The sequence below is a fragment of the Alligator mississippiensis genome, chromosome 1 (genome assembly GCF_030867095.1).
Source record: "Alligator mississippiensis isolate rAllMis1 chromosome 1, rAllMis1, whole genome shotgun sequence".
Taxonomy (NCBI): domain Eukaryota; kingdom Metazoa; phylum Chordata; order Crocodylia; family Alligatoridae; genus Alligator; species Alligator mississippiensis.
In genome coordinates this window covers 481,337,087-481,352,032 of record NC_081824.1, presented here as the reverse complement: position 1 = coordinate 481,352,032, position 14,946 = coordinate 481,337,087, and the positions used below count along the sequence as shown (strand labels likewise).

The 14,946-nt window shown below is 40.2% G+C and overlaps 1 protein-coding gene across 3 annotated transcripts in view; it reads left to right on the top strand.

Annotated features, from left to right (window-relative positions):
* Positions 1 to 14,946, top strand: part of NUP98 (nucleoporin 98 and 96 precursor) — a 50,498-nt gene that overhangs the window by 10,019 nt on the left and 25,533 nt on the right. The window contains exons 2-14 of one of the 3 annotated variants that reach the window (XM_059723451.1): positions 959 to 1,052; positions 1,844 to 1,945; positions 2,064 to 2,243; positions 3,178 to 3,317; positions 4,467 to 4,574; positions 5,509 to 5,692; positions 6,788 to 6,951; positions 7,886 to 8,023; positions 8,857 to 8,944; positions 10,693 to 10,785; positions 11,407 to 11,547; positions 13,205 to 13,338; positions 14,061 to 14,248. In XM_059723451.1, coding sequence (XP_059579434.1) covers positions 980 to 1,052; positions 1,844 to 1,945; positions 2,064 to 2,243; positions 3,178 to 3,317; positions 4,467 to 4,574; positions 5,509 to 5,692; positions 6,788 to 6,951; positions 7,886 to 8,023; positions 8,857 to 8,944; positions 10,693 to 10,785; positions 11,407 to 11,547; positions 13,205 to 13,338; positions 14,061 to 14,248 — 1,733 coding nt within the window. In that variant the 5' untranslated portion in view covers positions 959 to 979. Of the gene's footprint in view, positions 1 to 958; positions 1,053 to 1,843; positions 1,946 to 2,063; positions 2,244 to 3,177; positions 3,318 to 4,466; positions 4,575 to 5,508; positions 5,693 to 6,787; positions 6,952 to 7,885; positions 8,024 to 8,856; positions 8,996 to 10,692; positions 10,786 to 11,406; positions 11,548 to 13,204; positions 13,339 to 14,060; positions 14,249 to 14,946 lie in introns of all 3 variants that reach the window. The other 2 variants (XM_059723450.1, XM_059723452.1) reach the window with 2 other exon arrangements.

Genomic DNA, 14,946 nt, shown 5'->3' with positions numbered 1-14,946 from the left:
GTTAATTACTCCCTCCACTGCCCCGCCCCGCGGAAGTCTGCCAGCCTGCAAGGGAAAAGCATGGCTTCTCATGGTTTTCTCCTGTAAAAGAGAATTTATTTTTAAAGTTCGTTCGTGACTTTTCATATATTCTTATGACCCACATTTTGGGTCGTGACCCATGGGTTGAAAAACGCTGCCAATGGGAACCTACCACAAGGATAAGTTAGGGCATGTTTGCCCAGTATGTGCCATGTGTCTTATAGTCATGTTAAGTGTTGGCTGCATTGAATCAGCTTCATAGTTGCTTTCTGTTGCTGAGTGCATGCTGCTTTTAGCAGCAGTTCAAAGATAGATAATGTATTTAGTGAGATTTCCTCGTATGTGTATGTAAGACAAGGGGCTTTTTTCCCTGTGCTCATGGGGGTGGGGGGGAACGGGACAACGACTCGTATTTGAGTAAATACAGCTACTCCTTGCTTAATGTCATAGTTATGTTCTTGAAAAATGCAGCTTTAAGTGAAACAGCGTTAAGGAAATCCAGTTGCGTCACCGTAATTACCTACCAGCAGGCGGCGGCCGAACAAAGTTATAACTGAACATTGCCTGACGTTAAACGAGTATGTTTTCTAATAGATCAGCGACGTAATAACGTTGTCCCGGTTAACGCTGATTCATTAAGTGAGGAGTACCTGTAGTCTCTTTACTGATTTTTTTTTTTTTTGGATTGTATGTTTTGTTTTGTTTTGTTTATAGAGGCTATTTTCTGTAGAATATGCGTGGGGTGTCTTTCTTTTATTGTCTTAGTGAGATGTCTAGCTATACCCTCATGTTTCCTGATGGTAACATAGGTTTTCATTTTGGGCACTCCCAGTGCAAAATTCAGCGTTGGCGCAAATTGTCCGAACATCTAAGAAAACTTAGAAATAACTTCTCAAAGCTTGCTTTGTCCGAATCACTGAACTCTTCCTCTTTGCAGAAAACCTGATACGTCTTGAAAATGTTTAACAAATCATTTGGAACTCCATTTGGAGGCACTGCTGGCTTTGGGACTACTTCAACCTTTGGACAAAGTAAGTAATGCAACTCCCACTGTTATAGAATTAATGGAGATGGCAGTTGAAAGTATATTTGCACATTGGAAATGTCAGTTGCTGATTAAAGAATTGAATGTGGACAGAGATTACCTGGATGTGGTGAAATTTTAGAGTTTGGAGAACCATTGGATCCAGCTGACTTCTCTGCCAATGCTGGAAAATGGAATTTTGAGTCTGGTTCAGTTTAATTTACTTAATGTATACAGCCTTTACTAAGGGGTTCACCTAGTAGTTGTAGTGATTTTAATGCTCAGATGAGTCTGCCTCAGAGGGGCTCAGTTTGTCAGGGTCGAAGGACAGTGAACTAGGGTATACTGCTTTCTGACGCACAGATGTTTTCAGAATTTTTGAGACCTCCAAGAAGGCTGTAAAATACAACTATTATAAACAGGTCATACATCCCTTGAGGACTTCTAATACTTGTGTATTAGTCTAATGGCTAATGTAATTTACTGGTGTTTTTAAACATGTACAGTTAGGCTTCCTGTATTGTTTCCTGTCATTAAACTCTGGTATTCAGTTGTGGAATATAAACAACTTCACATTCAAACGAACAGTGGAAATTTTTTGCTTTCTGATACAGAAGGTTGACACAGGATAGTCTCAGATTTTTTCCCCAAAACTCTGTACAAGTATTCAATCTAGGTAGCAAAACAGGGCCTGAGATTTGTTCATTTTATGTATTAAGTTGGGAGTCCAGTAATAGAGCTTGGTCTACGGAAGTATGCCTAGAGTATGCAGTCTCATCCAAGTTATTTATCTGTCAGATGCCGGCTTTGGTACTACCAGTGGAGGAGCATTTGGAGCATCAGCCTTTGGGTCAAACAATAATACAGGAGGCCTCTTTGGGAGCACACAGACCAAACCAGGTATGGCTATTATAGTTTTTGTGCACTTACATTCTCGGTAGTTAGACTACATCATTCTAACAAGGTGGTTTTAAATAACTGTTTTAGTCTTAATCCTGTTGCATATTTCTTGCTTCAGGGGGATTGTTTGGTTCGACAACATTTAATCAACCAGCCACCTCCTCCACAAGCACTGGTTTTGGGTTTGGGACCTCAACTGGAACTTCAAACAGCTTATTTGGGACAACCAGCACTGGTGGAGGTCTCTTTTCATCCCAGAATAATGCCTTTGCACAGAATAAACCAGCTGGGTTTGGAAGTGAGTAGAAACTACACCATTTCGTACAATTCTGGTTACTTGTATTCCTGCCACCCTGCAAGCTGGGTGAAACTGTTTGGGATTCTCAGTCCATTATGTTCTGCTGTTGCGCTCGTGGCACAGGCTTTCTCTACCAATGCAGCTACCATTTGAGGTTGATATTGGGTTGTTGCATTGGTGCAGTAATTTAGAGCAACAGTCTTACGACACTGGTGCCTCAATATTTTAAAGAACCTTTTGGAACTGTCGTGAGAGATTAGAAACTTTGAAGATGTGAAGAACTTCCTAAACAGGTGATGGTCATTAAAGGCACAAAATGACACTTCTACTAGACCAGATTAAACTTGAAGCCTATATTATAACACTGAGGAATACTGCTGTACCATAGGTTAGGTTGTGACAGGTGCTTGATTGTGTTTGTATTCAATTTACCACAGTAAGAAATGTGCAGCCTTTTGAAAACTGTATATACTAGTAATTTCTCTGTCCATAAATCTTTTAAAACTATTGCTAATTGATCATTCAGTGAGCATTCTGCTTCACAGTGTTTTCTGGCCCCAAAAGTTTAACCTAAGGCTAGACCTAACTTGAACAAGTAACACGACACCAATTAGGAGAGAGTGTAATCAAAATAAATTTAGACTAGACTTTTGCCTTTCTTCACTTTGTTAACCCTGATTCATAGTTCCACCTAATTCATGAAACCCATTCAGACTTGGCTCTTGGAAAGTAAAATTGTCTGTTTCAGACTTGTAGGCAGCTCCTGCAGAGAGGAAAAGGACTCGGAGAACTGAAATTTAAATGCTTGTTTGTAGATATCTAACTTCCTTCTTCCTACCATGTAGTGAGAACAAAGTAACTGTGGGTTATTAAATTGTACTTTTTGAATGATGAATTTCCTGAATTTCAACTTGGTGTTCTTTCTTTCTCTTAGACTTTGGGACAAGTACCAGCAGTGGAGGTCTCTTTGGAACCACTAACACTACCTCCAATCCTTTTGGGAGTACATCTGGCTCTCTCTTTGGCCCAACTAGCTTTACCGCTGCTCCAACTGGCACAACTATTAAATTTAATGTAAGTTTTGTTTTCTTGGCTTAATCTGTTTTACCAGAGAGAATTCTTTTTTGCTGTTCTTGACATCAAATACTAGCTTGGTTAGGCTGCTTAAGTAAAATAACTGGTTTATATGCTGTTGTGGAATGTACTGCATTGGTTTAATCATGCACTCTTAACAAGAACTGTTGAAGTTGAAGCACATTGTGCATTTAATTGTCCAGAAACAATTGATATGGGGAAAGTCTTGAATTTTATAGGAAGTACAGGTGAAGTTCATCCTGGACATGTCAAAAGGTTAGGGCCACAGCAATATTTGAACTCATGGTAGGAGGATCTGTTGCGAGCCTTTAAATAAAATGGAATTTTCAGAGGGCTGACAAATGTTACAAAGTTCTACTATAATTCCTTTTATATAAATGAGACTAAATTATTAGCGATAACTGTGGGGACAAGAGGTGTATTGAAATAAACGATGAAGTGAGCGCAGTCCGCTTGCGAGTCAGTATGGCTGTAAAAGGATTTATTGAAATACTAGGAAGAACATTTTTGGATGAGTCCCCTTTAAGAAATGGATGGAATCGCTAATGCTAAAGGTTCTGTGGCAGTTGAAATGGAAAAATGATCCGAAAGGGGAGAGGCCACGTATATGGGGTAATGAAAAGTTTCACCTGCAGTGCCTGCTGCGGAGGGCAGCTGAGGACGGGAGCTCTGGGTTAGGGCTCTGTGCACTATCCTAATGACTGGAGGCCTATCACTGGAGTGGATTGAGCTTTACAGGATTGGGCTGAACGGTGAAGACTAATATTGCCGCAAGCAATGGTGTGGCATTCGTCGCTCAAAGGGAAGCAGTAGTGGGGATAACTAAACCGTTTGAGACCTTGAACTAATGTTAGAATTTGTTTGAAAGGAAATGTCTCCTAGTTGCATTGAGAAGATCACGTATTGCACTTCTCTGAGCATTACAATCAGGTACTCGCTGTACTGTTTGCTATTGTACACGTTCTGTCACTGAGTAAGACCTTGGCTGTGCATAAGCCAGGCTGCTTCACTTTAGTTTGCATATCAAGTTCATGGTTTTGCAGCATATATCTGAAAAGTAGAAATTCACATAGTTTAAAGGAGTACAGGTGGATGCAAACCTCAGCATCTTGACCTTTTTTCTTGCAGCCACCAACTGGCACAGATACTATGGTAAAATCTGGAGTTAGTACTAACATCAGCACCAAGCACCAATGTATTACTGCTATGAAGGAGTATGAAAGCAAATCCTTAGAGGTGGGTCAAATCAGACATTTAAACTTACTTTGTTTTTTGTTTTTGTCTTGCACGCTAAGTGTTTGGTTACTTCTCTTGTGTGCCCCTTGTGACAGGATATACAAGGATCTAAACTTTCAGATTTTAAGCCCATCTCTCCAAGGGTCTAACTTAGAAATTTCTTTGCTTGAAAAGCATCTTGTTCAAGTTGAAAAAACAAGTCTCTTAGAAAACCTACAAGACTTCTTGAAGTTTTAATGTGAACTATATGGGTGCACTTCGGGCGCCTGTACACGAGCGTGGAGGCTGCTGTGATGCACTGGAATTCGAGACAGAGATTAATCGAGTCTGGAGCATGGCCATTTACCATACTTTTAGCAGCCTCCTACATCTCATGTTACAGCATTCCCATGCTTAAACGTGGTCGGGGGGGTGCTTGAACTAAAGTTTGTTTGACAAGCTTTAGTTCAAGCACCCTGCCACCATTTTTAAGCATGGAAATGCTGAAACAAGACATGGCAGAGCTTTAATTACAGCAGCTCTTGGAGCTGCTCTAATTTGTGCCTCCCCTCCCACCCCCAGAGCACGTGTAAAAGTGCTCTTAGATTCCAGCACTAGAAAGTTGAGATCAAAGTTGAAGGTATTCTTGCATCCAAAACCCTTCTGGACTAGTAGAGTTAACATGCCCATTTCCGTACCCAAAAGCATGCAACAGTGTTGTTGCTAGCACCCTGTTGCGGGGGGCCAGATCAGGTACCTGCTTACAGCTAGGCCAGGTGGGGGAAGTGATAGTCTGTAGCTCTTAAAGCTGCAGTAAACTTCGAATGTGCCTTCGAATGTGTAAATGTTTCTGATCCTGCGTTTCAGCAGTTTACTTATAGCAGTTATTCAAGCTGGATTAATTCTCTCCCATGGAATGACTGGGTAAAGAGACAAGATTTTTTTTCTTAACTAGGAACTCCGTTTGGAAGATTACCAAGCAAACAGGAAAGGGCCCTCGAACCCAGTGGGAGCAGGAGCAACTGCAAGTTTATTTGGATCCTCTGCAGCCACATCAAGTGCTGCTACTGGACTGTTTGGCTCCACCACCACCAACACGGGCTTTTCCTACGGACAGAATAAAACTGGCTTTGGAACCAGTAAGTGCGGTCATTGCTGATATTACTGTTGCTGAACTTTGTTCATTCTTACAACAAAACGTTGTATTGGCTCTTCCTATCTTATTATTCAAATAATGTGAATTTACAACTCGATGACATTAGTTATGGGTTATCAGACTTCAGCTGTTTGCTAGCTATACTGCAAAAGTCTGTTGACTGTCTTCTCTTGTGCTAATGTAACTTGTTTCAACCAGTCTGCGTGGGGAGGATCTGCCTTGTTAAAAGGAAGCTTAATAGTCCTTGCATTTAAGCAGAGTTTTAACAGTGCACAACCTTCTTGTGGTGCTTGTAAAGTAATTTTAGCTCATTCTGTTAAATGGGAACACCCGTTTGCACATGCGTGTGTGTGTCTGCTCAGCAGTGAAAAACAAATGAGTCCCTTAGAAGAACAGGTCAAGGGTAGAATACCTTCTTGCACAGCACTTCCTATATTAGAGTGCACAGACCTAGTGCAGATGTGTATACAACCTACAGCATTGGTGACCATGAGCTAGTGGAGGAAACCTACAGCACAAGGCTCTGTAGGAGCATCCAGGAATGACTGTAACCTCAGGAGTACATCTTCTTTAGGCAAGCTAATACTTTCCTTTTTTTGCGAACATGAACTCGCATGGGAGTTATGTTCCAGGCAGAGTAATGGAATGGTCAGCGGGAGACTATCATGAGTACAAGACATTTTCATTGGTCCTAGAGAATGGAAATGTATCCTTTTATAAGTGATTGTGAACTTCACTGATCTCTGAACTAAGTACAAAACTGTTTTTAGCCTGATAAATTCTATTTTGTACCTACCATAACTCCCCCTTCAGCTACCTGATCGTGCCCAAATGATGCACCACAGTCTGAGAATGTAAAAAATTGATGGATGCGGTTAGATACTACTTTAGTATTGACTGTAAGCTGCTGCATCCTACTACAAGAATTTTCCTGGTTATGCAGCTATACATGCCTTGATATGTCACTTTTCATTGCAGGCATCTTTTTTTAAGATTAGTTTGTCTGTGTATTCCTGGGGATCTTTTCAGTGCCTGCATAAATACTCTAATTTTGACCTCCCATTTCTTTGCTCATCAGGTACAACTGGCTTTGGCACGGGAACAACTGGGGGTCTCTTTGGTCAGCAGCCTCAGACAACTAGTCTGTTCAATAAACCGTTTGGCCAGGCCACGACAACACAGAACACCGGTTTCTCTTTTGGGAACACCAGCACTCTTGGGCAGCCAAACACAAACACAATGGTAAGACAGTGGTAACTTGTCCTAAAACTTGGAGGGGTAGATTGTTTTGTAATGTAAGTGTTGACTTCTGGTTCTTAAAGAACATCAGGCTTACTAGTTCAGGGATTCGTCAACTAGTTGGTGGAAAAACTATATTGTAGGGTGTTGTAGAACTAGGATGTTCAGCTTTGAATGCTGGTGCCTCCCCATGTTTTGAATTGACAATTATTTTTCCTGTCAAAAGCATCACTATTCTGTCCGTTATAAAATGTTTTCTCCCACTCCCTCTTAGGGAGAGGTCAGCCTCCTTTTGAAGATGTTCAGGAATATTTGTGTTGCTGGATTGGATTGGTATTGTTGCTTTTCCTTTATGTGGCATCGCATTGACAAATGAAGTCTGAATTCTTGGAAAGGGTGCCATGCTTTCTGGTGGTACCGTGTAATTCCTTTGGCTGTACAAATGGTGTACTTGTCTGTTGGGTTTGGCTTGTTCAAGCTACACAACTGCAACCGATAATGTGGTTTCTGGCTTCTGAGTCAGTACACTATACAGTCCTTATTTTCATTATGCAAATCCTGGTGTCTGTACACTTAGAGAATGAAGGAAAATGTTCTGTTTTTCCCCTAAAACCTTCTTGAGGAAGAATTTAAGTCTCTTGCGTAAGAATTCTTGTCCCAGGCTTTACCTTTTTTTCAATTTGAGGAATTAAGTTTCTTCAGTCATGACGTAGCGTAGCATTGATCCTCGAACGAGCTGTGTGCCTTGCTTGTGTTTTCTGCTCGCCAGAACTGGAATCTATTTTCCACCCTGGTACTAATGGGTTTGCTTTGGTATCTTATTACTAACTTGAACTTTCAGTGGTGTGTCCTCTTGTAATGGTCTGACAAAACGCTAGAATTGTTCTTCAGCAGAGTAGCTGTTGCAGTGTTCTTCAGACAAGGGTTTATATTGCAGGGTTTATTCGGGGCAACCCAACCCACGCAATCAGGAGGCCTTTTTGGAACAACTGCCAACACAAATGCTGGTACTGGATTTGGAACTGGAACTGGTCTCTTTGGACAAGCCAACACAGGATTCGGTGTTGGGGGTTCGGTATGTCTGTACCTTAGAAAGCTTCTGATGTTAGTCAGATTTTTATTGTCATTTCTTTGAAACTGTAGCTGTTACGAACTGTGCTCTTTTAAAATAATGTTGTGATTTGAATCTTTAGGACAATCGTCATGAATTGGGGCTAGTGTGTGGAGTTTTAAGAACTAAATTCCAGTTAGCTGGAAATACTCGTTGCATGTTTTTATGGCTGTTCTAGAGATGCTTAATTATAGTGTGAAGCACTGATATGGCTAGGTAACTTTCAGTTCTGTCAGGGCCTAGAGTGTGGGTCTGCTAAGATCAAATTTTTATATGTCCTTTTGCATCACATGCCTACTTGTGTGAAACGGACGTGTGATGTTTCCTAAACAGCTTGCTCACATAGTATGTGCAGACTTCCAGCCTTTTTATTTTTTTATTTGGTTTTTAAATGATCCAAAGTGCAGCAGGAGTGATACAAAACATTGGGTTACTGAATGCCAAGTGTTTCTTAAGTGGTTAAAAAAATTTAGGCTGTCAGTACAGGGAGGAATACTCAAAGTGGACAAATACTTCAGCCTGGATACTCCTAGTGTGTGGAGTCTTGTACCTTGCCGACTGTGATCGTTTTAACTTGATTCAGCAGCACAACTGTTTTGTTCCTGGGGTGCTGACCACCTTATGAACCAGCCCCCCCTCCAATCTCGTACTTAATTTACAGCTGTTTATTAAGTGACTGATTTTTAAGGTTCCCTTAGCCTTAGCTCTGGCCTCTTGGGCATATAGGCCTTGTCTTGGTATTTCATTGTAACCCTAATGTGTTTGGAGGCTTTAAAAGTATCTTTCTCTTCTTTCAGACCCTGTTCGGTAACAAGCCTGCCACGTTTGGAACCACCACGACCAGTGCTCCTTCGTTTGGTACAACCACTGGCGGCGGGCTCTTTGGTAACAAACCAACCCTGACTTTAGGAACCAATACAAACACTTCCAATTTTGGTACATATAAAATGGGATTCAATCTCTTAAAGTTACACTGCGTATACCACACACCAGGCTGCTGAAACTCTTATATTTAATGATTGTGAATTATAAAATTGTCAGGTAAGCCATGCTTGATGCATGTTGCTGAAGGGGAAGGCTTAAAGTCTTGGATGCTGCTTTTTTTTTTTTTTTTTTACCTCTGTTGCTAGTAGTACTCTGAATCTATTGAGTACTAGTGTTTACTACCAGAGCAAATACAATGTTGAACACATTTATTTAAACAATATAAAGCTTGCAGAAAGAAAAGACAGGGTATAATTTACTATAAAGTTGTAAGTGTGTAGCAACTGAAAAGAAGTACTAGTGACAAAATGATACTGCTGTCAGTACAACTGATTGGCAAAGTACATGGTAATCTGAGATTTAGCGTAATGGTAGAATTTAACTACTGTGACAAACTAAGGACTCTTTTACCTGAACTAGTATCTTGCTTTGGATTAGCAGATTACAGCTGCCAGACTTTAAAAAGAATTGAGCACTTAACTAATGCTGGACTCAGCAGCAGTCAGTAAGTGAATAAGTGATCAAATTGGGGCATTGTGTACACAAGTCTCTAATCACAGATGTCACTTTTTACAGATTCAGAGAGAACTGCTATTTGGGGGATTTTAGCAGAGTTGAGACCAAAGAGGTTGCATGCCAAAATAGAGCAAAAGGCTGTTTTTAGAATCGTCAATGCTGAGTTTTTTTTCTTCTTGGGCTGAAAATATAATCCCTCTCCTGCTCATACTATCGAAGCGCAGTCAGATGAGCAGTCTAGGGAGCACAAAAGAGGTTTATGGTGGTCAGTCACAAATGAGGGCTCTCTGGCCGAGCTTCCTTTGATAAAGTCGCTCTATGTACTGCGTTCTAGTTTTTGTAGAAAAGTAACCAGCTCTCTGTTTCTGGGCTGTTGCAGTTGGTGTTGAAGAAGCACTTTCATGCTCTTCTACTGAAAGTATGCTCTTTAGTGTTGGCTGTAGCATGTTTTGTTACCTTGTTTGTGGTACTTGCATTGGTGTAACTTGTAGGAAAATTATAGTTCGGTATGGTGATACTTCTAGTGTTGGTCCCTAACTGTAGTTTTCTAGTCTTATTCTGTAGTTGTGTGTACTAACCACCCCCTTTTAATTGGATGATTTCACAATCTTCAATTTAATCACTAATTTGTGTAACATTAGATTTGATTGTATTTGACTTCAATTAGAGTTGGCATTTGAACTGCGCATACCTATGAAATGGAGTTGTGAACTGCTTTGCCAGTAAGCATCAGAGGAGTGTGTGTGGTATAAACAGTGTAAAATGGACTTATTCCTTCCAATCGGGTTTAAGAAGCTTTCATACATCTTATTCTGCTGCCAGGCTGAGGGCTATGAAGTCCCCTATTGTATTTAGTAAAACCTTAAGTCCTTGTATTTTCAACACATTTTAACTTGGAACAGTATTTTCTGCACTGGTGCTTTCACTTGAGTTTACAAACATGTATTGTATATCATTGAAATCCCTCATAGCTCTTAGATTCCAGCTGAATTACTGAAAACAACATGTGAAATTTTAATTTTATCACCATTAGCAAATTTGTCCTTAGCCAGACAGACATCACCTAGTCAGAATCCTCTATAGAAGTTAAATGTTACTTCTGAAATAGTGTACTAATTCTTCTGTATTCCTAGGTTTTGGTACAAACACTGCTGGCACTAGTCTGTTTGGGAATAAGCCTACAACTGGGTCTCTGGGAACTGGACTCGGAACTGGATTTGGGACAGGTAACAATGCTACCGGGGTAGTGTGGACCTGAGTGTTTGCAAAAAGACAGGCCTCTGTACTGGGATTGCTTGCCAATTCTAATACCTCACAGTCTGAAGGGACAGATTTGGAAATCCTGGCTCAGAGCAGAATGAAACTTGAGTTGTACATAATTTCTGTCTCTACATGGAATACTATAAGCTATTTAGTTAGCTACGAGTTTGTTAGGGAAATGACCAGACACGTTGTGCTAAACTTGGTCCTTCAGCATTCCTCTGGTTAATAAAGTTTTTTACTTATTTTTTTAATTTTTAAACCATGCCTAGTGGGGTTAGGCCTTCCTCATGTAAAGAGTGTTGAGTCACAGGCTCTGAATAGTTGTACCAAGAGTTAAGAACAAGCTTTGGTTGATAAAATGCACAGGATTAGATTTTTATAATGTGTTTTATGTGTAATTTTTAAAGGCTTTCTCCAATAGTGTTATCAAAACAGGTCATTATTTTCTTGACTCGTAAGAGTCTGTAGCACAGATTGGTACTATATCTTGCTGTCTAAAACAGTTCTGATAACTTACGGGATGAACTGGTTTGCAAACTCCTGAAGGAGCATCTTGTTGTAAGCTGCTGCTTTTCTCTCTGTAGCTCTTGGTGCAGGTCAGACTTCATTATTTGGGAACACCCAGCCTAAACTAGGTGGGACCCTGGGAACCGGAGCATTTGGAGCACCGGGATTCAACACGTCAACGGCTACTCTGGGCTTTGGAGCTCCTCAGCCTGCTGTGGGTAGGTGCATGCAGCTCACCATGTTTACTTGAATCTAAGGGAAGGAGGGATTAGCATCTAACCTGCTTGAACCAAGTTCAAGAGAGTCCACTCATCCAGTGATGGGAAGAACAAAGTGCTTGAAGCTGTTTACAGCAATGATTGGGAGGTGGTTGTGAAATATTAGTGTACATCCAATTAATGATGTTAACAGTAGTGTTTGTATGTTGAGTACACTGAATATTGTCTTGCAGTAGATTGCATCTTAGAGGTCACAGGTCATTTCTCTCATATGTTGCTATAATTATAAGCCAAGGCCAGTAGCAGTTGTTTACCTAAAAAAGTTAATTGGAAAGGCGTGTATGTCATCATGTCCTGTCCCCCGTCCGCCCCTTGTAACTCAGTATTTCAGAACAAGGGAAACTAGCAACATCTGAGTGGTGTGTAGTCTGTATCTTGGGTCAACAAATGGACTGCAGTTTGGACACCCACTAGGAATTATGAGTTGGGATACGCTTTTTCTGTTGTCTTGTACCTGTCTTTATTCTGCTTTGCAGAATTGGACATTTCAAGGCAGATTAACTAGATCTAATAAGCCATATCTCTAGATTGTGGAGGCTGAGTTCCAGGAAGACTCTTTAAGATTTAAAAACTGGAGTGCTTGTGAAGGAGTTTGATATATTCAAAAGTTTGTCAGTAATACTAGTGACAAAATAAAGCTTTAGGATTAGGAAAGTGTTCCCATAGCAAAGATTAAGACAGATCAAATTCTAGAATGCGTGAGCAGAGTTTTGTTTGACTGCTGTACCTTGTTTTTTGCACTCTGTTTTGTTTTTTTTTTAAAAGCCTTTGACTCCTTTAACCCAGTGCAAGTTGTAGTAGGTAGTAGCTTGGGCCTCATATGAATTTAGGAAGCGTACAAAAGACTTCACAGGTTCAAGCACCTATTCAGTTGAATAAGTGCTTGATCTAGCGTGCATCATTTGATTTAGATGCTGGTTCATAAGAACTCCTGTTTAAGTTTCTTCTGACAAACATGGTATTGCTTTTGATGGATTTTTAGCTTTTTCTGCACAAGTATCTGGTCTTAAAAAAATTTTGCTGTTAGAGAAACGGATTAGCTTTATGAAAGGTTCTTTAAATTTCAGAAAACTAATTAAGTTACAGTACTAACATTTAAATGCTAGCTGAGGTGAGAAGCTAAATGTATATGCGAAGGGGAGGACTTCCCAGTCAGAGCTAGAGGTGGCCTGGAGAAACAGGATGTAAAATTCAAGACTACAAGCTTGAAGACTGTTGCCTGCAGTAGTCTTTACAAGGATAGGAAACTGAGTCTTAAGTAAGTGCAAATTATGAGTAGATTGGTTGGCAGGCCAAAGTAGAGCCTCAGTCTCTGTCTAACTTGCATTTCCTTTAGCTTGGCGATTGATTAGAATTGGGTAACTCATTCTGGACTGACTAGTATCTGTCTTGCTTTCCATATAAGTATTGGTTGTATAGAGTTGGCAGTACCCAGGCTGAAAAAAGCCTGTAATTGAAGTCTGCAGATAATACTAAAAATGGCCCTGAAAAGGCTGGAGTATGGAGGTGTTGCTTTTGAAAATAGACTTGCCCCAAGAATTGTTTGTGTACATGCAGTGTGTATGGAATAGAATTTAACATTTCTTACTTTATGTAGCACTGACTGACCCCAATGCTTCAGCGGCCCAGCAAGCTGTCCTTCAGCAGCACCTCAACAGCTTGACCTATTCACCCTTCGGAGATTCTCCTCTCTTCAGAAACCCCATGTCAGACCCGAAAAAGAAAGAAGAGGTGAGGTTTTGAACACTTACTGTTATGTTTTAAGATGTGCATGTTTAATGTAATGAATTATACGATAATCCATATTATAATGCGGGCTTTGCTGTGATGCCTCGGTTGTTAACGCAGAGTAAAAAACGAAATGAGCGACACGCACACGTGGAAAATAAAGATGGAATAAATTATTGTGCGCTATGCCCAGATTGCTGTTAGGATTGTTTCCGACTTCTGGAGCCTGGCCTTTGGAGGTGCCAATAACCTGGGTGCTCAGAATCTTTAAGGATCAGGCCCTTAGTAATTTATGGTTAGCTTATACTTATAAACAATTTGTGTATCATCTCGTTGCAGCCTTGTTTCAGGGGGAAAGGATTCTGACACCTGTTAGCTTGGGGGAAATATTTCATTTGACTTAAACGCCATGGAAGCTGCACTATTAATTTTGTTCAGTAGTTGAAAATAAGAAACAAAAATGAAATTTTGCAACACACCCATGGAAAGCAGTAACAGGGGCTAAAAGAGCTATGTTTTGCTGATAAATTGAGAATAAAATTGGGCAGCTATCTGTGCTGTTTTAACATCCAGTTCTGAAACCTTTACTGCTGCAGCAGAGAATTTTTGTCCTAACTATGTTGATTCAGTTTATGTGAAAATGTAGAAAACTTAATTCTCTGTAACTGGTTGGCTTTGGAATCTATTCCTTCGGCCCTTTTGAGTTCTATGCTGCTTTTTCTCAGAGATTGAAACCAACCAACCCAGCGGCACAGAAGGCTTTGACTACACCCACTCACTACAAACTGACCCCTCGTCCTGCAACTCGAGTGAGACCCAAAGCTCTGCAGACTTCGGGCTCGGCCAAATCTCACCTCTTTGATGGTCTGGATGATGATGAGCCCTCCCTATCCAACGGTGCTTTCATGCCCAAGTGAGTCTTCTGATGTCCCTTCAGATCGCTTTGTCATCTCTTCCATTATGCTCAAGTGGTTAGCTCAACCGCTTTCACTCTTCTATTTTAATCTAGTGCAGTTACTATGTTGGTAAAGGTTGTGTTTTCTATTTCACATGAAGCTTCTTGTCAAAAATAAGAATATTTTCCTTGGCATCCAAGCTCCCCTTATTATTACATGAATATATTGTCTCAAATAGTATGAAATTAGAAGTTATAATCCCTATTCCATGATGATATCTTTGAGTTTTAACATATCTTAAATTAAAGCTATCTTCATATAGGTTTATTTTTTACAGCATCTTAACAAAAAAAATACAATTAAATTAAAAACAAACAAACCGAGTTTTAAAAAACATCCGGTGAAATTAAAAACAAAATTGTTGACTTGTCCGTGCAGCACTTTGTCAGCAATGAAAATAGCAATCTCCCTTGGCTTGTACTAGCACACCTAATGTGTTTTTTACTGAATGTCATTACTTGTGTCTTGACTTCTTTAATGCATCTAAAAACTAATACAGAGCCATTCACAAATGACCTGAAACTGTGGTGGTAGAAATGTACAGCCTCTTCTGTCTTCCATTCATGTAAGCCTCTCCAGGATACTAGTAATTTACTAATTGGCTTGAATATACAAAAATGCATATAGTAATAAAAGCTTTGGATCGAGGCTTTTG